The sequence below is a fragment of the Gekko japonicus genome, unplaced genomic scaffold, assembly GCF_001447785.1.
Source record: "Gekko japonicus isolate JY-2015 unplaced genomic scaffold, Gekko_japonicus_V1.1 scaffold1737, whole genome shotgun sequence".
Classification (NCBI taxonomy): Eukaryota; Metazoa; Chordata; class Lepidosauria; order Squamata; family Gekkonidae; genus Gekko; species Gekko japonicus.
In genome coordinates, this window is record NW_015165295.1 from 133,925 (window position 1) to 159,315 (window position 25,391).

Here is a 25,391-nt window from a genome sequence, read left to right on the forward strand (position 1 = left end):
AAAAAAAAAGAATTAGACTTTTAACTTTGCCCGGCCTTTGAAGGTTTAGAGCCGGCAACAATATTTTAAAACAATTTATAAAACAAAGTAAAATGATGAAAGATCAAACTAGTGTGTCATTAAAACGATCCCCTGTAACATCTCCATTTGCTAAATGCTTGCCTGAATGAAAGATTTTTCATCATCCCCCCCCCCTCAGAAGGTGCTAAGATTGGGGGGGATCGTATCAACACATTTGCTAAATGCATAGAAGTTACCATGAAGTTACTTTCCCACATATGCTTTGCATGGGAAAATGACCAAACAAGTAGGCCCCAAGAAAGGAGATGGTGTGTGCCAATGTGCCTATCACAATGACATCACCTGGAAGTGAAATCATTGAGCAGGGCATATTGCAGGGAGACGCTCTATCATTTGAGGGGGAAAACTGTACGGTAACCAGGGCTATTTTTGGGCAGGAACGCACAGGAACGGAGTTCCGGCTGGCTCCCAAGTTGGCCACGCCCAGCAGGAACTCATTAGCATAATAGGCCACACCCAACAGCAGGAACTCATTAGGACTGGCTACATTAGGGGTGTGTGGCCTAACATGCAAAGGAGTTCCTGCTACAAAAAAGCCCTGGGTTTTGACAACAAACAAGGTAAACAGAATAAGAAGCAAAAGGTGGGTGTGGCTGGATGACCACACTTCTGGTAACGTGGGTGCGGCCTAATGTGCTAATTAGCTGTGCTGTCAGGGGTGTGGCCCAATATGCTAATGAGTTCCTGCTGTTGGGTGTGGCCTATTATGCTAATGAGTTCCTGCTGGGCTTTTTCTACAAAAAGAGCCCTGACTAGCACGATCCTGGGGCTAGCTTGGCTTCTCCTGCAGTCCGGTTAAAACTGAGCTGCATGAGAAGGCAGCACAAAGCAGCAACAGTAGGGAGTGAATGGATCCCTGAGGGCACAGTGATCCTGGCTGGGCTGCTCAGCAGGGAGCTCTCAAGTCCCCACCAACTCTGAATGATTCTCAGTCTGACTTCTGCAGTCCCTTTAAAGTTTAAAGACACTGCATAAGCCTGCCTGACAAACAGGTGAGAAGCAGGAGCAATCTGTTCCTGCCTCTCTGCTGTTTTCAGATCTACCCAGAATCCCCAAATATATCCGAGATTTTCTCGGGATTACTTTTTTCCAGTTTTCCCGAGAAACCCTGGATATATATGGGAAGCTGAAATATACCCCAAAAATTCTGATAAGGCATTTTTAGGTATATTTTCAGCTTGGGTAGATCTGAATGCAGACCCCTAGTTTTCAACTTGCACCACTGCTGATGAGACTTTAATGGCTTTTTAAATACCTCTTTTTATGTTGCTATTTCTACCGTATTTTACCAGCTGTTGTTTGAGTTGTGCTTGTTTTTACATTGATGCTATGTTTTGCATTGATACTATTTGGTTTTACATTTATCCTTCCATTCTCCAGTGAGTTTAGAGCAGCATATATTGGTTTCCCTTCCCCATTTTATCCTCCCAATAATCTTATGAAGTCAGGTACACAGAGAGAGAATGAAGGCCACTGTCCCAGATCTCCCTCTTGGTCCTCAGCTACCCTTTGCTAGGTTTGCAAAGAAAGAAGGAGGTCTGGTGTTTAAAATAATTTCCTTCCCCTACCCACCCTCTGTGCCTGGGATTGTTATTCCAGTATTTGGGCTCCCACTAGCAAGATTTCCCATCTCTCTCTTTATATGCTTTTATTTTGGCTCTCTTTTAAGGGTGAACATGTGTATTCATGAGGGTGAGCTGGAAGCTTTTGGACTTCTGTTGCTTCCCTCCCTTCTCTCCCTCTGTGTCTCTTGGACATTGCTGTTCTTTCAATACTGTGTGAGTCCTGGTTAGCATACATAGAGCAGCATCATACATGAAGCTTCCTTATACTGAATAAGACCATTGGTCTATCAAGGTGAGAACTGTCAACCCAGACTGGCAGCAACTCCCCAGGTACTTGAGTCAACTCAAGTAGACATCTGTTACATCAGATGTTCCCTGTTCCTTCTAACTGGAGATACCAGGGATTGAACCTAGAACCTTCTGTGTGCAAAGCCTCCACTAAGCCACAGCCCCTTCTGTGTGCAAAGCCTCCACTAAGCCACAGCCCCTTCTGTGTGCAAAGCCTCCACTAAGCCACAGCCCCTTCTGTGTGCAAAGCCTCCACTAAGCCACAGCCCCTTCCCCAAGCCAAAGCCCCTCCACAGCATGGTGAACATGGGGTTGTCAGCGAGCTGCCATCTCTCTGCTGGGACATCTCACGTCCCTTCCCTTTCCCCCCCCTTGTTTTGCTCTCGTACTTTTCCTCCTCTTAGGCAACTGCTGTAACCAAGGTCGCCAGCTGGTGAGAAGTGGGAGTTATGTCTTCGCACTCATGCTTGTTTAGACTTACCCGTGTGAAATGAACTTGTGTTTAGGGAAACGGGCGTTACTTTCTCATGTACCTTCGCGCCCTTTCTAATCTCCCCGTTTCCAGCGGGAAGTGGGACCATTGGTCCAAACCTTGTTCAAAATTCCTTTATTATACCTGTACTGCTGACTAACGTCATTCCAATCAATTCCTGTGTGTTCGTGATCAACCATGTCTTTGAAATAAATCTTGCTTTACTTTTGAACGTGGATCTATTCTCATGCTTGGGGATCTAACAACTGGACTATAGGACAGTTCAGTGGATAGGGAACTACTTAGAGGACCGCACCCAAAGTGTGGTAGTCAATGGCGTTTCATCAGATTGGAGGGAGGTGTCCAGCAGGGTACAGGGCTCGGTTTTGGGCCCAGTACTTTTCAATATTTTTATCAGTGATTTGGATGAAGGGGTAGAAGGGCTACTCATTACATTTGCTGATGATATCAAATTGGGAGAAGTAGCAAACGCCCAAGAAGATAGAGTTAAAATTCAACAAGACCTGAATACTCTGGAGAAGTGGGCAGTTGCAAACAGGATACAATTCAACAAAGATAAATGCACAGTATTACATTTGGGCCACAAAAATGTCAAGCACAAATACTGGATGGGGGAATACGTTTCTGGGGAATAGTGTATGCAAAATTCAGTCTTGGGTTGTATTAAAAGAGCCATAGCATTGAAATCGCAGGAGGTCATAGCCCCTCTGTATACTGCCTTGGTCAGGCCACACCTTGAGTGCTGTGTGCAGTTATGGAGGCCTCACTTCAAAATGAATGTGGACAAAATTGAGAGGGTGCAGAAGAAAGCGATGAGGATAATCAGGGGCCTGGAGACTAAGCCCTACGAGGAAAGGCTAAGGGCCTTGGGAATGTTTAGTTTGGAGAAGAAAAGATTGAGGGGGGGCATGATTGCTCTCTTTAAATATTTGTCATTTGGAGGAGGGCAAGGAGCTGTTCCAGTTGGCAGCAGAGGATAGGACCCGAAGCAACGGGTTTAAATTACATGCAGAAAGGTATCGGCTGGATATTAGGGAAAACTTTTTCACGGTCAGAGTGGTTCAAAGGTGGAATCAGCTGCCCAGAGAGGTAGTGAGCTCCCCTTCAATGGCAGCTTTCAAGAAGAGGGTGGATGAATATTTGTCAGAGATGCTTTAGGCTGGTCCTGCATTGGGCAGGGGGTGGGACTAGCCCCTTCCAACGCTATGATTCTATGAACATGTTTGAGGAGGGGCAGATGACCCCAGTATGGTTTCAGCAGTGATACAATAACAGATACAGACATCTTACTCCAAGCACCATTATCACAGCAATTTAGTATGAAACTGTTGGGTATAAACTTCTGGAAAATCCTTGTAGGATCAGAACTCCACTAGGCAAATTATGTCAGACTAGAAAGTTATGAGAAGCAGTAGGAGGTATGGACAGAAACTTTAGTCATTGGAAAACAAGGGTATAAGGTCAGAACATAGCAGCAAGAGCCAGAGTGGTCTCTCTAGGGAAGCAGGGAGTGGGAGCACAGGGTAGCATGTGACTGTAAGTATAGGTAGATCAGTACAAGAGTTTGAGGGCAGGACTAGATGTTGCTGAGACAAAGGCTTCTCTTTGACCTGGAAGCTTTTATCCCCAGGAAGGTCATGACTCTCCAGTAGTTACGGGCAGGGCTCATGAAGAGAGACCTGCAAGGCAAAATAATGTCCTCTGCTAGTAAAGGTCTGGCAATGTGAGTGGTCCAGTCAAGCAACAAGCCAGCTACTGTGGCCAAAGGATATTGGTTAAGTTTGCCTCCTCTGCTCCCCCCTTCCCATGCGACAGACTGAGCGAATTTAACTTCTGCTTTCCCTGGGATTTCTGTTCCTGCATTCTCCGTGACTCAAATATGCATCCCTTAGTCCAAATCAGGCTGTTTATCAAATAAGGGCTGAATTCTCCCTAGATGCTAAAATGACTAAATTGTACTTTGGTAATATTACGAGAAGACGAGACTCACTAGAAAAGAGAATAATGCTATGAAAAGGGGAAGGCAGCAAGAAAAACAGGAAGGCCCAACATGAGATGGATTGACTCAATCAAAGAAGCCGTGGCCCTCAGTTTGCAGGACCTGAGCAGGTCTGTTAATGATAGTATGTTTTGTATGTCATTAATTCATAAGTCAGAAGTGACTTGACAGCACAACACACACACACACGTCTTCTGTGTTTTAATGAATCCACTTAGTAAATACATCGTGATTAATATGTTGTCGAAGGTTTTTCAGTAACAATAACTCGTTGACAGAAGAAGCAAACATAGGGTTGCCAGATCGGCCCCCCCTGGTGGAGGTGAGGGTCCCCCGCCACCATGTCCTACCCCCAGCTGCTGATCAACTGGCCGGTTGGGGGAACTTACCAGGAGAAATGAGATCGCCTAGGCCTAATTGCCGGCATTGCACAGAAAGTGACATCATCACACCAGCGATGTCCAAGTGACACTCTGGTATTTGGGCAAAAACACTATGGTAGAAGCTGGTTTTACCATAGAGTTTTTGCCCAAACACCAGTGTCACCTGGAAGTTGCTTGTGTGATTATGTCATTTCCTGTGAGACACTGGTGACGAGATCTAGGCCTTTCTCTTTCTCCTCATAAGTTCTCCCTATTTTCCACTGGTTGCCAGGACATGGCAACCCTAAGCAAACACTGCCCAATTACCTGCGCTCTACTTGTCTCTTTTATACTAGGGATTATCGCCTTGTGTAAAGCAAATCCCTAGCCTGGGATTGATGAGGTGTGGATCAGATGAAGGAATAATATTTTGAGTTCCTCAATAGAAGAAGAAGAAGAGGAGGAGATTGGATTTATACCCCACCCTTCACTACCCAAAGGAGTCTCAGAGCGGCTTACAAACTCCTCTCCCTTCCCCTCCCCACAACGGACACCCTGTGAGGTGGGGGGGGGGCTGAGAGAGCTCTTTTGAGGACTGCTCTTTCAAGGACAGCTGTCCCAGAACTATGGCTTGCCCAAGGTCATCCAGCCAGGTGCAAGTGGAGGAGTGGGGAATCAAACCCGGTTCTCCCAGATTAGAGTCCGCGCACTTAACCACTACACCAAACCGGCCCAGGTGTATGATGTGAACTGAGGGCAGTCATTTTCAAAGAATAGGCATGTTTTCCTCACAGCTTTCCCCATCTCATGTAAGATGGAATGGAATGAAATAGGCTGTGGTATTAACTGCAGACCATAAAAATGAAATGAGATTATAAATGAACTGATGTGTTTCTCCAGGCAGGCCTCTTCACAATCACCAAATGCTGATGTTTGTATGTGCTCTGATTTCCTCCATGAATTGACAAGTAGACCATTGACTGCTGTGACAGAGGGGGGAGAGTACTGAAGAGCATACAAATGCTCTACTGTGTTGCTGCTCACACCTTCCCCTCCTCCTCTGTCCCAATGTCCAGAAGACAATGGCTCCATCCAAGCCAATATTCACAGCTGGCCTGGACAGAGGGGAGGCGGGGGGGGTATGTGTGCAGAAAAGCAGGGGCCGAGGGGAGAGGCCAGATGCTGATATAAGAGGTGCCTAGAGAAGGTGTGCAGAAAATGAATAAAGCAACTTTTTCATGGGGTTTGTCCATTGTTAGCAGTGCTTTTTAGAAAACTCCCAAAATGTATTATTTCGTAACTCCATAATGGCATTTCTTGTTATTCCAAGATTGATAAATTGGAGAGATCAAACCACACATGGAGAAGCAGAATTTCCCCTAATTCAATCATTGTTAGGAATGATTGTTTGTCAGGCAACAGATGCAAGAAACTCATGTTTACTTGCAAACAATTGGGAAACTTCCTGTTACACAAAATCAGATATGGGGAGTGCTGTACTCACAGTCCCCAAACTTACAATGGAGACACCCACATACAATGCTTTTAGTCTTGAAGCCATTTGAGATCACTCTAGTTCCCCCCTCCCATGGTTTGCTTGCTTAAAAAACACAACCACTTTAAATTGTATAATGGGAGGACATCTTTCTGTGTATTGTTTACAGATTTCATTAATTAGACTTGGAAAAACCTCTAGAAATCAGCCACAGTGATCCTTTCACACATTACATTAGGTTTGTCAGTAGGTATATGCTCGACAAAGAGTTGCAGCCAATTGTGGCACTCTGATGTTTATACCTGTGTGATGCATGTGTTTGTAAACATTTCATGAATTAATGCTTTAAACTTCTAGGTGCACACTCAAAATATCTTAGGTAGACACCTCAAAACGTAACGTGAGAATTGATTACCTTGCATGGTGATGTAGATAAATTCTGAAGTGTGGCTCTTTGGACACTAGGTATATAACCAGGCATCTGAAAAAGTGTGCATGCCCATGAAAGCTTATACCCAGACTGAAACTTTGTTGGCCTTAAAGGTGCCTGACTGGACTCAATTTTTTTTCTGTCACTTCAGTCCAACATGGCGACCCCACCTGATTCCAGGGGTAATTTCCTGCCGGAATGTGCCCGGGCAGACGGGCCAGGGAAGGCCTGCAGAACTCCCCCACCACCTGGGGGGGATTTAAATGCCGGATGGGGAAGGGAAGCACTCTAAACATGGCTGAGTTCCCTGCCTGATCTTCTCTAGGCAGGGAACCCAGGCATGTCTGCTCGCCTGCCCTCCCCTTCTCTAGCCAGCCTGCCGCGGCGGGCCGGCTGGAGAGGGGAAGGGGAGAGGCGGGCAGACATATGCCCCCCTTTCCTCCTGAGCCTCTCTGCTTTTGCGGAGAAACTCAGGGAAGGGGGGGATTTAAATGCCTTTTTTCCCCTTCCTCATCTGGGGAAAAGAAAGAAAGGCATTCTAAACATGCCTGGGTTCCCTGCCCGATCTTCTCCAGGTGCCCTGCAGTTGTGGGGGACCTGGAGAAGATTGGGCAAGGAAGCCAGGCATATCTGCCTGCCTGCCCTTCCCTTCTCCAGCCAGCCTGCCACGGTGGGTTGGCTGAGGAGGGGAAGCCTCTGCACTTTTGCGGAGAAACTCGGGGAAGTGGGGGGGATTTAAATGCCTTTCTTTCCCTTCCCCATTTCTAAATATGCCTGGGTTCCCTGCCCGAACTTCTCAAGGGGCCCTGTAGCCACGGGGCACCTGGAGAATGTCAGGAAGGGAACCCAGGCTTGCTTGAATGCCTTCCCTTTGTCAGGGGGTGTGGTATATGCAAATGAGTTATGCAAATGAGCTCCTGCACCTCTTTTTCTATGAAATGACCCTTGCCTGAATCTATAACCAGACATCAAAAGAAATCAACAGATGACACTGCTTTGTAACTCTGGAGACTTCACCTCTCTCTGCTTAGCCCTGTTTTAATAATGAGGAATGGGGGAAGATCTCTTTGAGGCCTTCTTGGGTTGTCAGGAGCACTAACCTGTAATAAATGTGTAATGAACCATGCAGAATCTTCTTGCCTCTTTTTTGGTCTCTCATGATGTTGAGTGACATGGGATCTAATGTCAGACCCAAATGCTTTGTTATCAGGATTAAAATATGGAACTCCTATGAGGTTCATCTCAAAGAAAACTGGTGCGTGAGAGAGAGAGAGAGAGAGAGCGAGAGGGAGGGAGGGAGGAATGGTGATTTAGAGTTATCTTTTTCCTCTTTTTTTTTGGCATCCTGAAAGAGTTGAAAACTGATTTCCAGAGACATTTTTAGCTTTAGCTTTATATGGATCTAACTTTCTTGTTATCTATGACACTAGGTTTGATTATAGAGTGGTAGATTTTTTGTTTTTAGGCTGAGGTTCTCAAACTTTGACTTTCTAAATTTAATGGTTGGCTTAGACTGAGTCGATTGAAATTGAATCCGACGAAGATGGAGGTCCTGTGCCTGAGTTGGAGTGGCCCGAGGGTAGGGATCCCACTCCTGACTTTCGATGGGGCACCGTTGGTGCCAGCATTGGAGATTAGGAGTTTGGGAGTGCTTCCGTATGCCTCCTTAACGATGGAGGCCCAGGTAGCAGCCGCTGCGAAGTCAGCCTTTTATCATCCAGAAGAGAGGCTGCTGTAGGGAAGAAACCCTCATCCTGAGGAAAGGGTGAGTAGTCTAAGGCAACTTGAGATAGTGAGCTAGGGACAGTATATTTAGACGTGTTAGAGCATTTGATTTTTTTTCTTTTCACCCACTTACTGTTATTATTCCTGCACCTTGTTTGTTTGGCCTCCTATAAAATAAAACTTTTCCTTGTTGTACTCTGCCTGGCCTGTACTTTTGGCCTATTATTCGGCCAAAAGGGAGGTCTGAAGGTCTTGGGAGGGTGTTCTGGGCCTTCTCAAGGGATCCTAAATCCATAGTGGTGGCTGTAGCAGTGGGATGGACTAATTTTGGACCCTGGTGAGGCAGAGTGCCATTTGGCCTTGGCAGAGAGATTTTTATTTATTTATTTTTTTGCTTTTGGGCTTAAGGAAGCCCCATTGTCTGAAGGTGCTTGCAAGATCAAGTAAGGGGCTGGTAAGGTGTAGTGAAAAGGTTTTGTTTATGTTCTAGTTGTCGGATCAACTGAATAGTGAGGCAGAGTTAGGTAGTGCATGTTCCTCCTATCTGGGAAAGAAAAACCAGAGGACACGCCTGTTGCTAGATGCAAGACCCGAACAGGGGCTGCAGGTCTCATGTCAGTGGAGGACACATCAGAGAAAGCAATGGCATCCCTGAGTGAAGAGACCTTATGTCTCCAGCTGCAACTTAAACAGGCAGACCTTGAGTTAGAGAAAGCAAGGCTGTAGAAAGAGGAGACTGCAGCTAGATTACAGGAGAAACAGGCTGCAGCTAAGTTGGAACTAGAGCGAGAGAGGATGGAGCTAGAAAGGGAGAAAATTAGACTGGCGCATGAGCTTGTGATGGCTAAGCTAGAAAAGGGCCAACCTCCTACAGATGCCACGGTGAAAGAGGACCGTCGGAAGTACCCCAGGTTCAAGGAAGGGGAAGACATTGAGGCCTTCCTGCAGAATTCTGAACAAATCTGTATCAACTACAAGGTCCCCTCAGAGCTGTACACGGAAAAGCTGAGACCGCATTTGAGTGGTGTTCTAGCTTCAGTGTCTGGGCAGATGGAAGGTGAAGAAAGAACAGACTACAAGCTGTTCAAGCAGAGAGTGCAGGAGAGAGTGGGATTCACTAAGGAAGGGGGCCAGAAGCACTTCAGAGAGATCAGACTGGAAGGGAACGTGTCCTACCTACAGTTAATACACAGACTAGGAAAAGCTTATGACTTGTGGGTGGATGTTGCTGATGCCAAGACCCTGGCTGATGTCAAGGCCCTGATGTGCATTGACCGGTTCCTGACTCTTCTTCCTGAGTACATAAGGTGCCCCCTGGTGGTCAAGAGCCCTTCTACCCTTCAAGAAGTAGGACAGTGGGCGGAGCGACTGGCTGAAGCCTACGGTGGGCAGAGGGACTGCACTAACTAGGACTGGTATAAGAGGGAGTTCCCTAAGTCCCCTCCCCAACTCAGAAAGCAGCCAGAAATAAAGGAACTGCCATCCCAGGAGCAGCAACCTGTATCCTTGAGTGCTGGGGTGAAGTCACCAACAGCGGAGAAGAAAGCACCAAGGTGTTTTTCATGCAACAAGTGGGGACACCTTAAAAGGCAGTACCCTAAGGCTTAGGCAAGTACCCCCCATACCACATGATTTCAGTGGGCCCCCACCCCACTCCTCCAGAGTTCAACGCAGAATGTATTCCTTGGTGCCACCATATGGAAGTCACTGTGGAATAGGCGTAGTGTTGCAGCCTGGCAAGACACCAGCTCCCTGTTGTCCACCGTCCACCACTCTCTTGTGGATCCTAAATATTTAATCCCGGGTGAAGAAAGATGGGTGCAGAACCTGCAGGATGCCAAAGGGATTGCCCTCCCGGTGGCCAGGATACCTATAGAATATGAAGGCTGGAGTGGATCATGGAAGGTAGCTGTGCATGATTATACCCCAGTAGCCATGTTTGTGGGGGAAGATTAAGCAGAGCAGATGACTGTGGAACCCAGAGTCCATGAACCTGAGATGACAGAAAAGGAGGCCAATCCAGCGGAAGATGTCTACCTGCAGTTCTTAAAGGACTTTGAAAATGTTCCTGAGGAACCTAGCTGGCAAACTGATGTCTACATAGGGGTGTTAACCCGTCGTCGATCTGAGAAGCAGCAGCAAGGTGAGCATACTCCAGCAACTTCTCCAGACAGTGTTGCAGAGCCAACGGTGGTAGAGTCTCCTCCAGTGACTCTGACTGCATCCAGAAGGATCAAGAGGAAGATGCCAGCATGGAAGAAGTCCGCATCAACTTTGATTCCATGTTCTCATCTGGTTTGGGTGACTTTCCACACAACTATGCTGCTCAAACCGGTGAACAACAGCATCAGCAACCACCCCTAGAACTTAACACTACTGGGAAAACTGAAGATATGGCATTTCCAAAGCCCTTGGAAAGTAGTTCCACAGCTAGAGCAGAAAAGCCAAGAGTTGTGAAGCAGCCTGAAGAGGAAGTGGAGAAAAGTAGGCTGACTTGGGTAAATGACCATCAGAGTGGAGGAAAAAAGAGCCAGTTGTTCCTCAAGACTGAGTTTGCAGTGCCAGTACAAAATTCCATTAGTGTTAATCACAAAAGTCAACCTAACACCAGCAGGAGAAGAGAATTTGATGATGACTCTCTGGAGAGCTTTAGTAGCATGCCAGATCCAGTGGATCCTACTTCTGTGATAAAAACATTCAAACCAGAAACAGGCAGTGATCTTTCTGTGTTTGAAGCTTTGAGAGACACCATTTATTCTGAAGTAGCTACATTGATATCTCAAAACGAGCCTCACCCTCATGTTCTAATTGAGCTTTTTCGTGAACTTCAGAGGCTAAATTCAGACTATTTGAGACAAAGAGCACTGTATGTGTTACAGGATATAGTAGCCAGTCATCCATCTGAAACCAACACAAAAGCAGAATGTCCAAAACCTCTGAACTCAACGGCGTGGTTAATATCCAATTTAGAACTTACTCCCAGCGAAAACCTTGCTACTAGATGATGAGACATTAAAGAAGAGCTTTGACCCAGGGCCAGGAGGACCTGGATTGCATTAACCTGACGTTGTATTCTCTTTAATGTTGATCAAAATACTGTTTTACTGTTTTTCTGTGTTAATGTTGAGTGAGTTAAAAGAGGGCAAAGCACAGCCCAAATCCCGTGTGCAGATCGCATCAATGGGGATCCAGGGCTGGACCCCATGATTTGGTGGTGGGGGGTGTCATGATCTGGGCTGTGTCACCAGAGGTCTACTAGGTCCAGGGAGCCTGGCTAGCAGTAGGGGAGGCTGGGCCTACAAACCCCAGAAGGCCTTGGGAAGTTTTGGCACCGATTTTGACCAATAGGGAAGAAGAGGGCTGCGGAATAAAAGAACTGGTGCAAGAGAAAAAGTTGTTCTTCTTTCCAGGGAACAGAGACAGAAGAGAGGCTGCTGTGGGGCAGAAACCCTCATCCTGAGGGAAGTATAAGTAGTCTAGGGCCACTTGAGATGGTGAGCTAGGGACAGTATATTTAGACATGTTAGGGCATTTGATTTCTTTTCTTTTTACCCACTTACTGTTATTATTCGTGCACCTTGTTTGTTTGACGTCCTATAAAATAAACCTTTTCCTTGTTGTACTCTGCCTGGTCCTCACGCCTATTATTCAGTCAAAAAGGAGGTCTGAAGATCTTGGGAGGGTGCTCTGGGCCTTCTCAAGGGATCCTAAATCCAGAGTGGTGGCAGCGTCAGGTGACACCCCACCTGAGCCATGACAGGAAGACAATGAAGCATTATATCATACGGGCCAGGGTATGTGAGAGATGTTCTGTAGGTATTCATTCCTCCACTAGCAATTGTCTAAGTCTGTTTTGGTGCAGGTGTGAGACTTAGAGAATCCTGGGTTTAGGGAGCAATCATATGGTATACCTAGACTCGCTCATTTGGGGCGGTTTCCTTAGATCACAGTGAGCACAGCTGGTGCTGGGTTGTGGTGCTTCTCAGGATTGTGACTGATTGATGGTAGTTTTAGTGGGAAAGTGTATATTTGTGCCAATTAAGTGGTGTATTCTTGATTAGGAAAGCTGTTCTTATTCCATTCACATTTAAGTAGTTGATGTGTGCTCAATAGGAAAGTGGGCTGCAGGAGTTTTGCTCTGGGTGGTCTGTGAAGTATTTGATGGGGGCTGGGAAAAGAGGTCCAATGGGGTCTGTGCTGTCCTCTCAGGTTACAGGACTTGCCTCTACTCCTGAGAGTGGCTGGTAAATTTTACAGTCAGGTAATAAAGAGTATAATTAATGAGGAATGTTGAGCTGCATAGCTGGGCTGAGGGTTTGGGGGCATTGTCCACAATCATGGGACTTGGATCGTGCAACACTTCAAGCCAATTAAGGTGCTGGTGAGTTTGCTTCAGGATAAAGCAACGATGCTACAGTGCTGAAAGTGGGGTTGGGTTCTGCTTCTGATCCTGAATTTCGTTTTGCTCTCTCTGCTTTGAGAGAGCAGTGTGAGGATTCATTCAAAGACAGAGGTTGTTGCTTGCAGTAAAATCCAAAGGAGTTATTTCCCCAGTGTACATGCATGTAGGAATATAGGATTGTGATATGGAGGATTCCAGGTGGCAAAAAGGAGGATGGATGATAATTGCCTGTTTCCCTTAGTCTTCTTTGCACAGTGCTCCCTGGCAGTGTTTGGTTAGGAATCTCTTGTGTAGATTCTTCAAACTCATGGCTGAAGAATGAGCCAATCAGTAGGCAGGAAAGTATAAACATGGCTGAAGACTGAAGGGGGGAGAGAAGCACAGTGAGTCCCAGGGAATGTGCCGATGCTGCAGCCCAGTACACTGATTTCACAACCCATTGTGTATATTCATTGAAACCCACTGGCTGTCACTTGCAAAAGACAGTTTTTTGAATGACTAGCTCTCCATTCTAGTTCTGGCTTTGGTGATGCCACTGGGACCAAAGGAATGTCTGGAAGGTTGCACACTGGCTGAATAAGACATGATAAATAGTACACACGGCTGGATGGGGAACAGTTCACACTCAAGAAACTGGCAATGCACAGCTTTGTGGAAATCTATTACAGAGAGCAGAAGACTCTTTGCTCTGGTAGCTGGGAATAAACTATGGTACTCATTGTAACATTCTGCTATTGGTAGCAGCCCTAAGCACATAATTTCTAAGAAAACCATCAGTTTAGAGTTCTTGAATTACTGTGATATTATACCTCACCACCTATTCCCTGTGATCCTGGTAAAGACACTGGATTGTTTTAACTGTAAGACAGGCTGACAGTACAATCGTAAGAAGAGTTATGCCCTTCTAAGTCTATTGAAGTCAGTGAGCTTAGAATGATTTAAGTCTGTTTAGGATTGTACTGTAGGTCATTTGTCTTTCCTTAAAGGGTGCTATGTGAATTGATTGTGGCACTTCCAGATACATAAACAGTGCTGAAATCTATCATTCCCCCCCCAAATTCATTGTATTTTTACTCCATGTCATGCAAAGATTGTCTGAGTTGTTACTTGAAACTTGCTTTGGTGGTTGTTGTTTTTTTGGAGTACATCAAGAATTGTTCTGTTATCTGTAATGAAAGCATGTGTGAGGGGAAAGGGAAGGAGTAATATAGAGACATTTGTTATAGTCATTCCAGGTCACTTCTTCAGATACAGCTAGAATGTGAGGCCATCTGTCCTTATATCTTGGAGAGTGGAGCGATTTCAGATGTTGTTGTCATTTGGCATCTGAAATCACTCCCCTCTCCAAGATATAAGTACAGATGGCCTCACATTCTAGCTGTATCTGAAGAAGTGAGCAGTGACTCAGGAAAGCGCATCCCCTGCCACAAATTTTGTGAGTCTTTAAGGTGCTCCTGGACTCTTGTTCTTTTCTGTTGCTACAGACAGACAGACAAACATGGCTACCCATCTTGATCTCATTCTAGGTTTCCAATTTCTGATCAACAAAAAAGTTGGAAATGTAATCATGCTAGGGACACTGACTCGAGTCTTAGCGCTCAGATTGGACCGAGACTTGAGTATATGTGATTCCATATAATTTCCCCATTCTATATCCTTTTTTATATTTAATTCACTATAGTGGTTCTGTGTTTTAAAATACAGCAGTGCAATTTGATTTTAGTGCAACTAGGAAGAGAACAGAATCCCCCCCCATCTTTTAGGCTGACCCTACCCTGTGGAAGACCACATGCTTCCAAAACACCATGTGTTCTTGTGTCTGGATACGCCACTCCTCTGTTTTCCCCCCACCCCATTGAAATTCACCAGCCCATTAAAATGGCTGACCTTGTCATCTTCCCCAGGTTCTCACATCTGGTTCTCATTAAGGTATCCAAGGATGCAGCTCTGTCTGTCAGTTGCTCTGCTCTCCCCCACCTTGTGACCTAGGAAGGATTATGGGTGATTAGGAGATGGGCAATGGAGCAACTGTACAAGGGAGGGAAGCATTTTTATAAATAGAAATGCCACAAACCTGTCAGCCTATCGCTCAATGTAAATTCCATTTCTAATCTTAAAACCTTGTAAATATGAAGGCCTGAAGCACCAGGATGCCTTTAACTTTTTTTGAAAGCTGCTAAAACCAGAACAATCCTACTTCCACATAAAGTGCCCCTCAGAATATTCCAGGCTTCTTGGGGTCAGTTTTGTGAACAAGATCACAAAATGAAATCATGGCAGTACAAAGTGTTGTCTTTTTTTAAAATTTCAGCTACCTGCTTAAAAAATTCCTTTGCATGGGCTCACTAAATTTGCACATCATTGAGTCAGCCTGTGTTGGGTCGATACAAGGCCACTTTGTCATGTGAAAAGCAAATAATTATTTCTGTCTTTATAGCATTTACATGGTGCAAAGTACAGCCCCTGATCACGTGACCAACTGTGAGTGGAAACAGTGATTGGCCCAAAGTCACTTGGTGTGCGCAAGGGCCAAGACAAACGTCATCCATTGTGCCTCCAAGTCATCCTTAAACTGAAAGAAGTGCCTTTAGGAATTCTTAAAGGCTTTTGGGTCCCTTCTGTCCCATGATGTTAGAGACAGATGTATGAGAACAAGGTATTGTCTTCTTGAATGGTGATAATTATTTTGGAGTAGATGAAAGGCTGTGAGGGAAGGGAATTCTGTGTTATTTTTGCCAACAGGGCCCCCAGGAAGTGGCAATAGGCGGCTTCTAGTGAATTTGAGGTGGACAGATAAATTATAGAACTCTGAGCACCCAAGGAAGTCTGAGGTAGTACTGGAAGCTTCCTTTGGACATGAGCCAAGTTTGGATGTTTAGGTCTGGCAGAGAAAACCAGTCCAAACAGTCAAATTCCTGACATTCTCATACACAAAGGACTTAACTCTTGCAGCTCTCTTTCCTTTTGTTCGATTGGTGACGGATTAATGTCCTTGTTTTCCTCCCCTCTCCAAATATTTACCTCTATCATTTCCCTCACACTCTCCTGCAATTTGGTAATGGAGTAAACTAGGGTTACCAAGTCCCTACCGCGAATCGGTGGGGGACCCGCCGGAACATTCCTGCCTGTAACGCACCTGCATTGCACTATGCTGTCACCCAGACATGACGTCAGCACGCTGGGCATGTAGCCGGGTGACGCTCTGGCAATGGGGCTGAAAACTCGATGGTACGTACCTACGTCACGTTTGGGCGACAGCATAGTGCAGCGCGTGTGTTTTCTGTGCGGGAATGTTCCCGACAAGAACTATGTGTCCCCCGCTGATTCGCAGTAAGTGCTTGGTAGCCCTAGAGTAAACTGAGGATACTCTAGTGGAAATGGATGGAATATTGGATTTGGATGAGTGGCACCCAGGTTCACATCATTTGGCAATGAAGTTCAGTGGGTGTCCCTTAGGCAAATTAGTATATTTCATCATAACCTGCCTCCAAGGGTTGTTGGGTGTTGTGTAAAAATACTACTCTGAGTTTCTTGAAAGCAATGCTATGCCAGGAATTATTAGGAAGGGGATTGAAAACAGTATCATAATGCCCCTGTATAAATCTATGATGTGGCCTCATTTGGAATATTGTATACAGTTCTGGTCACTGCACCTCAAAAAGATATCATAGCATTGGAAAAAGAAGAGAAAAGGACAACTAAAATGATTAATGGGTTGGAACACCTTCCCTATGAAGAAAAGTTAAAGAGATTAGGGATATTTAGCTTGGAGAAACAACAATTGAGGGGTGTGTTGATTGAGGTTTACAAAATTATACATGGGATAGAGAAGGTAGAGAAAGAGGTACGTTTCTCCCTTTCTCACAATAGAAGAACTTGTGGGCACTCAATGAAATTGCTGAGCGGTCGGGTTAGAACGGATAAAAGGAAGTACTTCTTCACCCAAAGAGTGATTAACACATGGAATTCACTGCCACAGGAAGTGGCGGCAGCTATATGCATAGACAACTTCAAGGGGGGATTGGATAAACATGGAGCAGAGGTCCATCAGTGGCTATTAGCTGCAAGGTATAGACGGTGGGAAGGTAACAGCGTTCTGTGCGCCTTGGTGTTTAGTCATGCCGGCCACATGACCACGGAAACGTCTTCGGATAGCGCTGGCTCTTCGGCTTTGAAACAGAGATGAGCACCGCAACCCTAGAGTCGGATTCGACTGGCTTTTGAGCAAGGGGACCTTTACCTTTACCTTTTATAGATGGAACACCATGTCTAGAACAGTGATGCTCTGTATTCTTGGTGCTTGGGGCTCCTGGGTTTTGGCAACTGTGTGACACAGAGTGTTGGACTAGATTGGCCTTTGGCCTGATCCAACATAGCTTCTCTTTTTGTGTTCTTAATACAGATGGTGAGAAAGTTAAAGGTAGTTCTGAAAAGGTTTGTGCATGCTTAAGGCAAAATGTGCATGTGGTAAAAAGCAAAAGATTCGGCTGACTGTTTGAAATGGCTGTAAAAGAGAATGGCTACACAGGGCTGTGGGAGTGCCCCATGCCCCATGTTTACTCCTTGTTATGTTGCTGAATCAAATACTGTGGTGCTGTAGTGTTCCTGGGTTCTTGGTTGAGAAGAAAATCTAAAAGACGAGCTTCTGTAGCTCCTACCATTCTTCCACAGCAACACACTACTGTTGAATATGTTCTAAGGAACTTTCTCTTTTCACGTGGAGCAGCAGTGATACTTTCAACAGCCCAATATGAATCCCACACTATCGGAGAACACATGAGGCTTCTTCAGCAGACAAATCAGCATGGGGAAAGGTTTCCATGGGGTAGGTGTTTGAAGACCACTGCTGGAGTGAATCCAGAGTAACTCTGAGCTGACTCCAGTGGAATTCAGTTTGCAGATTTACAAAAGAAAGAGAGCTAGATTCAAGACCAGTAGAACTTTAGAAACCAAGAAGATTTTTAGGGTATAAGCTTTTGAGAGTCAAAGTTCCCTTCATCAGCTTTGACTCTCAAGCACTCATACCCTGAAAATCTTGTTGGCCTCTAAGGGCCCTACTGGATTTGAATCGAGCTCTTCTACTGCAGATCAACATGGCTCCCCTGTGAGATTTTTTTTAAAGTAACCCCATGACTCCTGAGTGCATTCAGTCCAGCTTCACCCTTGCAACTTATTTTATTTTGGAAAATAATTGACTGAAGTATGCTAAAGGGGATTAACATAGTAGTGTATTAAAGATCAAAATAGCAACAACAAATCCCATGGAAAACAAAACTCAGATGTACAATAGTAATTAGCTCTGAAGTGAAATGGCCTAGAAATTCCAAAGTTGCTGTGTCAATTCTGAAAAGGCCTACTTTTATGTGAAGATCTAGTCACCCTCTTTCCCAGCGTCTCAACAATGAAGATGCTAATATGGGAACAGGCATGTAGTATGTCCATAGCAAGCCCTCTCTGATCAGCACCAGCCATCTAACAGATGATGATATTCTGCATTAGCTGTAGCTTCCTAACAGTCTTCAACAGCAACCCGACACAAAGCTCATTATAGTAATAATTTTATGAGATTACCAAAGCATTGGCTGATGATGATGAATTCACTAGAAAGAGATGCAGTTTGTGTATCAAAACAAAAGCATGCACTACTGGTCATAGCTTCTACTTGGGACTCCAAGAACCTTGTAGACCAGGGGAGTCAACCATAAGGCCCGGGGGCCAGAACTGGCCTGTCCAGGACTCTTATGTGGCCCATGAGCAGCTGGTTCAAGGGAGGGAGTACCGGGGGGGGGGAAATGGGTGGAGCCACTCCATTGTGGCTTCATCATGGCAGAACAGCCTCATCTGCAGCAGTCAGTCAAGCATCATGGGAGCATCTGCCCAGTGCTGCACTGCTGCCTCTCCAATTCACCTATGTGGATTTTCCTCTGCAGCCCCTCCCAGCCCACAGGGCTTTGCAGTGAGGATACACCAACTCAGAGCTTACCAGTTTCTGTCCTTTATATAGTTTCTTGTCCCGGTTCCCCTGTCCCGGGATGTGACTCCCCAACCCCGGAGGCGCACATGCAACCCAACTCACCCCAACAACAGCCGAGGAACAGGGAAAGGACTGATCTGCAGCCCCCAAAGGAAGCAGGGACCAACGGCTCGACTCCCAGTGGCTCGAGCGCAGATCATAACACCGGCAGAGCAAGACCCCCTCAGCGAGCACTGCACCGAATCCACCCTAGGATCTGAGACTCCAATCCCGCTGGAAGAAAGCTGAAACCGCCGCCGGCTCACCTGCAACCACACCCCAGACGCCCAGGGAGCATCTGTGATTATAAATGAGGGCGAGGCCAAGCTAGGAGGAGGGAAGGTGGGGATGAGAGGCGGTGCCAGGGGTGGATAGGGGAAATAAAAGAGGAGCATTTGGGAAGGGCCGGGGAGGAACAACGTGCAAGGGAGCGAAAGTGCTAAGGACGGCTAGAGAGAAGAGGGAGAGTAGTATCCTGCGCACGGGGCAGAGGGACTCCAGGGGTGCTGTTAACCCCGTCTCCTGCCTATCTGAGGTCCTGGTTCAGCTCCCTTTTGCAGACCACCTCCAACCCTGGTGCCACAGCCACAGGTGAATTCCCCCCGAGCCCCCAGGAAAAGCCCGTCACATTTCTATCTCCACTACTTGGCATGACGTTTCATAGCACACAGTGCCCGGCCCGGCAAAGTGACATTTATGTCAGATCTGGCCCTCATACCAAATGAGCTTGACACCTCTGTTGTAGATTGTGGATTGTAGATGTAGGAACTCTACTAATGCTTGATTTGTTCTGAAAATTGTTTACTTGTCAATTCCATTTTGAATATTTTATAAGTCTCTGGTGAAGTTAGTATTTAGGTTTAGGGAAGATGGGCATGGACTGAACACGTTTTGTTGTTGTTGTTGCACAGTACCTGTTTTATTGGATTTCTTCTTGGTGAAGTTTTGTGGGTGTTCTTTTCTTCTGGAAGTTCCTGCTCCCTCCTAATCTCTAGTTAGAAAGGGAAGGGGGCAAAGGGGCATTGTTTAATGTTGTTAGGAGCTCGTGACTCCAAAGAGAGGCATTAGCTTTTAATTAATCACCTTAGCTGGCTTTTGGTAATAGGCCGTACTGAATAGAAGGTTCATGCAACAAGATGCTCTTAAGCACTCACACTCAGCTGCAGACATTCCAGAGATTTTCTTTTTCTTTTGGAGAATAGATAGACATACAAAAGGGTTTGAGAAAAGCAAATGAACAAGCTTAGAGAAGAAATCCCCAGCACGGCCGTGGTGGTTCATTGGGTGTAACACAAAATCGAACTTGTTGTCTTACTCTTCATGAAGGTCCTGAGAGATGAATGTGTGTCATGCAAGCCCTGGGGCAGTACCAGATCATGTTGTTCCCCTGGCACTGCAATGTCAACAGCCCTACCTGCTATAGTTGGCTCAAGTGCCAGCCGTGATGGGAATGGTTGCTGTCCTCAGCCAAAATCCTGGCAAAACATCTCTGCCTTATAGGACCTGCAGAATTGCAAAGGGTCCTGCCTGGCCTTGATGGTGTTCAGCAGAGAGTTCCACCAGGTTGGGGCCCTGGTCGAGGATAGCCAGATATCTTTGGGGCTGTCGGTGATAGTTTTCCTTTGCATATAGAAGAAGAAGAAAAGTAGGTTTTTATACCACACTTTTCTCTACTTTAAGGAGTCTCAAAGCATCTCAGAATGGCCTTTCCCTTCCTGTCCCTAGAACAGGCACCTTGTGAGGTAGGTTGGGCTGAGAGAGTTCTGAGAGGACTGTGACTGGCCCAAGATCACCTGACAGGCTTCATGTGGAGGAGTGGGTCTTTAACCACTGAACAATGCTGGCTGCATTTAGGGTATAAGCGTTATAAGCATTGGGCAGGGGTGTCAAACATATGGCCCGTGGGCCAGATCTGGCCCCTGCATGACCTCAATCTGGCTCAAGAGCAAGTGGCTGTGTGCTGCTTCCTGCTGTTGGGTAAATAAGGAATGGAGACTACAGTTATTAATAAAAACAAAGTTCTTTATCTAAATCTATTAGGAAGGGGGAAATGGAAAGTTCTAATAAAACAATGAAGTCCTAAGCTATATATTTATACAGCAAAGTAGGCGAATACGTAGCACAAGTCTCTAGGAGGATCAACAGCTGTCAAACAGCTAGTTTGACATGTTTATTGGTTTACAACTGTTGACCCTATAACCTTAACTTGTTATTTAGTGTCACTTTGCATATCTTGATCATCATCATGTTTCATGTTAATTTGCTGTTCATTCTCTGGCTGAAAGTTTGAACCTTGCCGGCCATTCTAACATATTTGATAAAGTGTGTGTGCACACGAAAGCTCATACCTTAAATAAACCTTTGTTGGTCTTAAAGGTGCCATTGGACTCTAAATTTGTTGTACTGCTTCAGGCCAACATGGCTGACCAACTGGGGGTCTGGTCACATGCAGAATTAGTCGCGCAATAGGGACGAATCCCGGGCGGATTTTATGGGCACAATCACATGGGAACATCTGGCAAGTGTCCTGCACCTGTCAGCAACCCGTATCGCCCCGCTGAAGATGTGGAGTAAAAAGATACCTGGGAAAGTGCAGCATTTTCCAGAAAATGCGGGGCGCGGGCAGGTGTCGGATCGCGGAAGCGCTGGTATCCCGTTGCACCCGGCGCCCGTCTGCTTCCCATCTCACACCAAATTTTTTTTAAGCCTCTGTGGATTCGCTTCCATGGTCATGTGCATGCGGGAACTTCGTTTTTTTAAAAAAAAACAAAACGCTTGTCTGATCGGGAAGCGGTGGCTTGCGATCGCCCCATGTGTGATTGTGCAGTGCTGCTTCTTTCTCCCCCCTTCCTTGCCACGCTTCACCATCAACGTATGATCGGTGGCTGACAACCTGAGTACAGAGCCTCGGAGAAACGTCTGATCAAGCTACCGCACTTCATTTTGCTCCAGGGCAAAAAGTCTCACTTCCCCCCTGGATTATCTCGCTTGTGTGACCGGGACCTGGATCCATCAAACAAAGGAGTTTGCCTATAGCTTCTTAATATTCACTGTTATTTCTAAGTGGCTGTCCCTCACTTTTGAATAGGCTGGTTTTAATGGAGTACTCACTATTTTATCATTTTTCATACCAACTGATCCAATGAAATCCATAATTTTACATTTCTGACTTAGAAGGAAACTTCCATCATTCTTTAAATCTCCATTCTGAGGTAATGTTTTACTTCTCCAAGTTGTTTAATCTCTATTTAATCCTCTTTATGATGACAGCATATTAATAAATCATCTATATAAGTCAAAATATATTGATATTGTCTATCTTTAATTCTCATATACAGACAAGATTCAGCTTTTCCTTGTTTAAAGGAAGATCTGTTTACTTGTCGTGCCAACTTTTAGCTGATTGTTTGAGCCCATATACACTCTTGTTAAGTTTACGAACAAGCCCTTCTTGTCCTCTTTCTTGGAAATCCCTCAGGTTGCTCCATGTAAATTTCTTCTGATAGATCTCCATTTAAAAATGCTATTTTGACATCTAGATGTTCCACAAACATATTTCTTGAGCTTGCAACACTGAGAAGTATCCTAAGTTAATGATAGGGGCAAACATTTCAATGTAATCAATTCCATATTTCTGGGACCTTTTGCAACCAAGCGTGCTTTATACTTGTCCACACTTCCATCTAAATTGTATTTGACTTTGTAAACCCATTTACTCCCAATAGCTTGTCTATCATGAGGTAGTTCAGTGAGAATCCAAACATTTTTCTCCTGTAGAGCTTGATATTCTTCCTCCATGGCTTCAATCTATTTTTCTCTCTCTGAAACAGGTAACTTACTGATTTCTTTCCAATTTACGGGTTCCTTTAGTGTTTGCAGGTTTTCACAGAATCCATATCTTTCTGGAGGTTTGCCTTTATTACTTCTGTCTGATCTTCTTACAGTGGTTGTAGTTTCTGTTTCCCTTGGCCCAGTTTCTGCTTCCCCTTCTGTTCTGGTAATTTCTTCTGAAGGTGGACTTGCTAGTTACAATATTCCCCACCCCCATCAGTATGTAATGTTAAGGGTGCTTTACCAAATTGGTTCTTAATTGCAGCAATATAGCATTTGAACTTTTCAAGAGTCGCATCTTTACTTTCAAGTACACACAGCATGATAAAAAGTAGAGACATCACCCTGCCAACAAAAATCTGCATGGTCAAAGCAATGGTATTCCCAGTAGTCATGTATGGCTGCGAGAGTTGGACTATAAGGAAGGCCGAGCACCGAAGAATAGATTCTTTTGAACTATGGTGCTGGAGAAGACTCTTGAGAGTCCCTTGGACTGCAAGAAGATCAAATCAGTCAATCCTAAAAGAAATCAACCCTGACTGTTCCCTGGAAGGCCAGATAATGAAACTGAAGCTCAAATACTTTGGCCACCAAATGAGAAGGGAGCACTTCCTGGAGAAGACCCTGATGCTGGGAAAGACTGAAGGTCAAAGAAGACGGGGACGGCAAAGGATGAGATGGTTAGACAGTGTCATAGATGCAACAAACATGAAATTGAGCCAACTTCAGAGGACGGCGGAAGACAGGAGGGCCTGGCGTAAACTGGTCCATGGGGTCGCGAAGAGTCGGACTCGATAGTGCGACTGAACAACACACACATAGCTGTATTTACTTTGAAACTCAGTGAAAGTTAAAAAAAAATCTTTTTGCCTGCAGATAGCGGCATGGGACGCATAAGATCTGAATAGACCTCTTCCAGGAACTCTTTATCTTGTGTATTAGATTGTCCCCTATAACTGGGAACAGTTCCCTTTGCTTTTATACAGATTTCACATCTTTCTTTTGCTTTATCACATTTAGCAGCATTAATTCCACATTTCTGTCAATAATTTTTCAATGCATGTTTCTATGTGCCAACTTTACATGCTATGAATAAAGACAGTTTTTATGTATTTTGCCTAGTTTGACATACTTCATATGCTACAACATTTAAATCATCATTAACAACTACAATATAATGGAACCCATCCTTTTCATCAACCATAAGTACAAGACCAGTTCTTTCATTAATGACTTTACCTGTATCACTTTTAAATATTACAGTATAGCCATTTTTTACAATCCTTTTAGTACTAAGAAGATTATTTGAAGCTTCAGGGACAAAATTAACTTTTGTTACTGTAAGAGTCACCACTTCACCTTTAGAGGTGAGAACCTTTAATGGCACTGTTGCAGTTCCAAGCACATTTAGTCTTTTTTTATTTGCTTGTGATATCTTTGGTCTGTTCTCTGTATCAAGTTCACTAAAGCTTTCTCTGAATTTACAAATATGAATAAAACTGCCACTGTCAAGAATATATCTTTTATCATTCATACCTTGATAGTCAGATATTTGGAACACTTGGTTATTATCATGAGCATTGGTGCCATCATTAGGCCTTTGCTTGTATCTTGTATTTGATCTGCCATGTGGTGGTTTGAATTTCCATAGCTGTTCGAATGTCCCCAGCCACTAGGAGCCGCTCTTTTAGTAGAAAGATTTGAACCTCTGGACCTCTGATCTTTTACACCTCTAGATCTACAATACTTAGTAATGTGTCCAACCTTTGAACATTAATAACATCTCCTTTCTTTAAAGTCAGGCCTCATTTTTAATACAGACATTCTTTCAGGCACATCATCCACTGCCATTTTAAGTCCAGAGTCTGCCAGATAGGCAATTGTATAGTCCAAGTCCACTTTTGCAGTGCACTCAAGCATAGCTTTCTGGTTTGCAAAATATTGTGGTAAACTGCGTAATATACTTGTATGAAACTCAGAGTCAGATATCTCTGCTCCTGCAGACTGAAGCTCTGAAACGAATCTTAACATTTCATCTAAGTGCACATCAATGCTGGTTTCTTCTTGCATTCTCATACTGTACAGTTTTTCCTTCAAAAATATCACATTCTTGTTTGATCCGGTGAAATATTTTCCTTTAAGAGCATCATCTAAGGCTTTAGCTGTTTTGTGCTTTGTTACTAATGGAACCTCATGATCTTCTATACAAGAATACATTATCATTAAAGCTCTTGCTTCTTTCCTTTTAAATTCATCTTGTTCTGGTGAACTTTCAGGCATATCTTGGTCTACAACATTTAAACAGTCCTGAACTTGAAGAGAAACTCATAGTCTCACATTCTACATTTGAAAATTATTCTGGTTTAACTTTGGAATTGCATATATGCCACTGTTACTTACACCCTGTTGAAAATGTTGAGTAGGTGTAGCTGTGGATGCTGAAGTGGCTTCTGTTGTAGCTGAAGATGTAGACATCTCTCTGTGCTGCTTTAAAAGTTTTCCTGGTATGATGGGAGTTAAATTCTTTTCTCCCCTTCTCAGCTCCACTTTCCATGCTATCTGAATCACTGAAGATTGCTGGCTGCTTATAAAACATTCCTCTATCCCCTTAAAATTATCTATGGCTTCTCAGTGTAAAAGGGAAAAAGTCCCTTGCCATCAACTCCTTCTGTTCTTGGCTATAACCAGAGACAGACACAACACACTC

The 25,391-nt window shown here is 44.8% G+C and overlaps 1 protein-coding gene across 1 annotated transcript in view; it reads left to right on the top strand.

Annotated features, from left to right (window-relative positions):
• The first annotated feature begins 10,436 nt into the window (after positions 1-10,436).
• MYRF (myelin regulatory factor) overlaps positions 10,437-25,391 on the top strand; it is a 188,662-nt gene continuing 173,707 nt past the window's right edge. The window contains exon 1 of the mRNA XM_015410369.1: positions 10,437-10,581. Coding sequence (XP_015265855.1) covers positions 10,437-10,581 — 145 coding nt within the window. The remainder of the gene's footprint in view (positions 10,582-25,391) is intronic.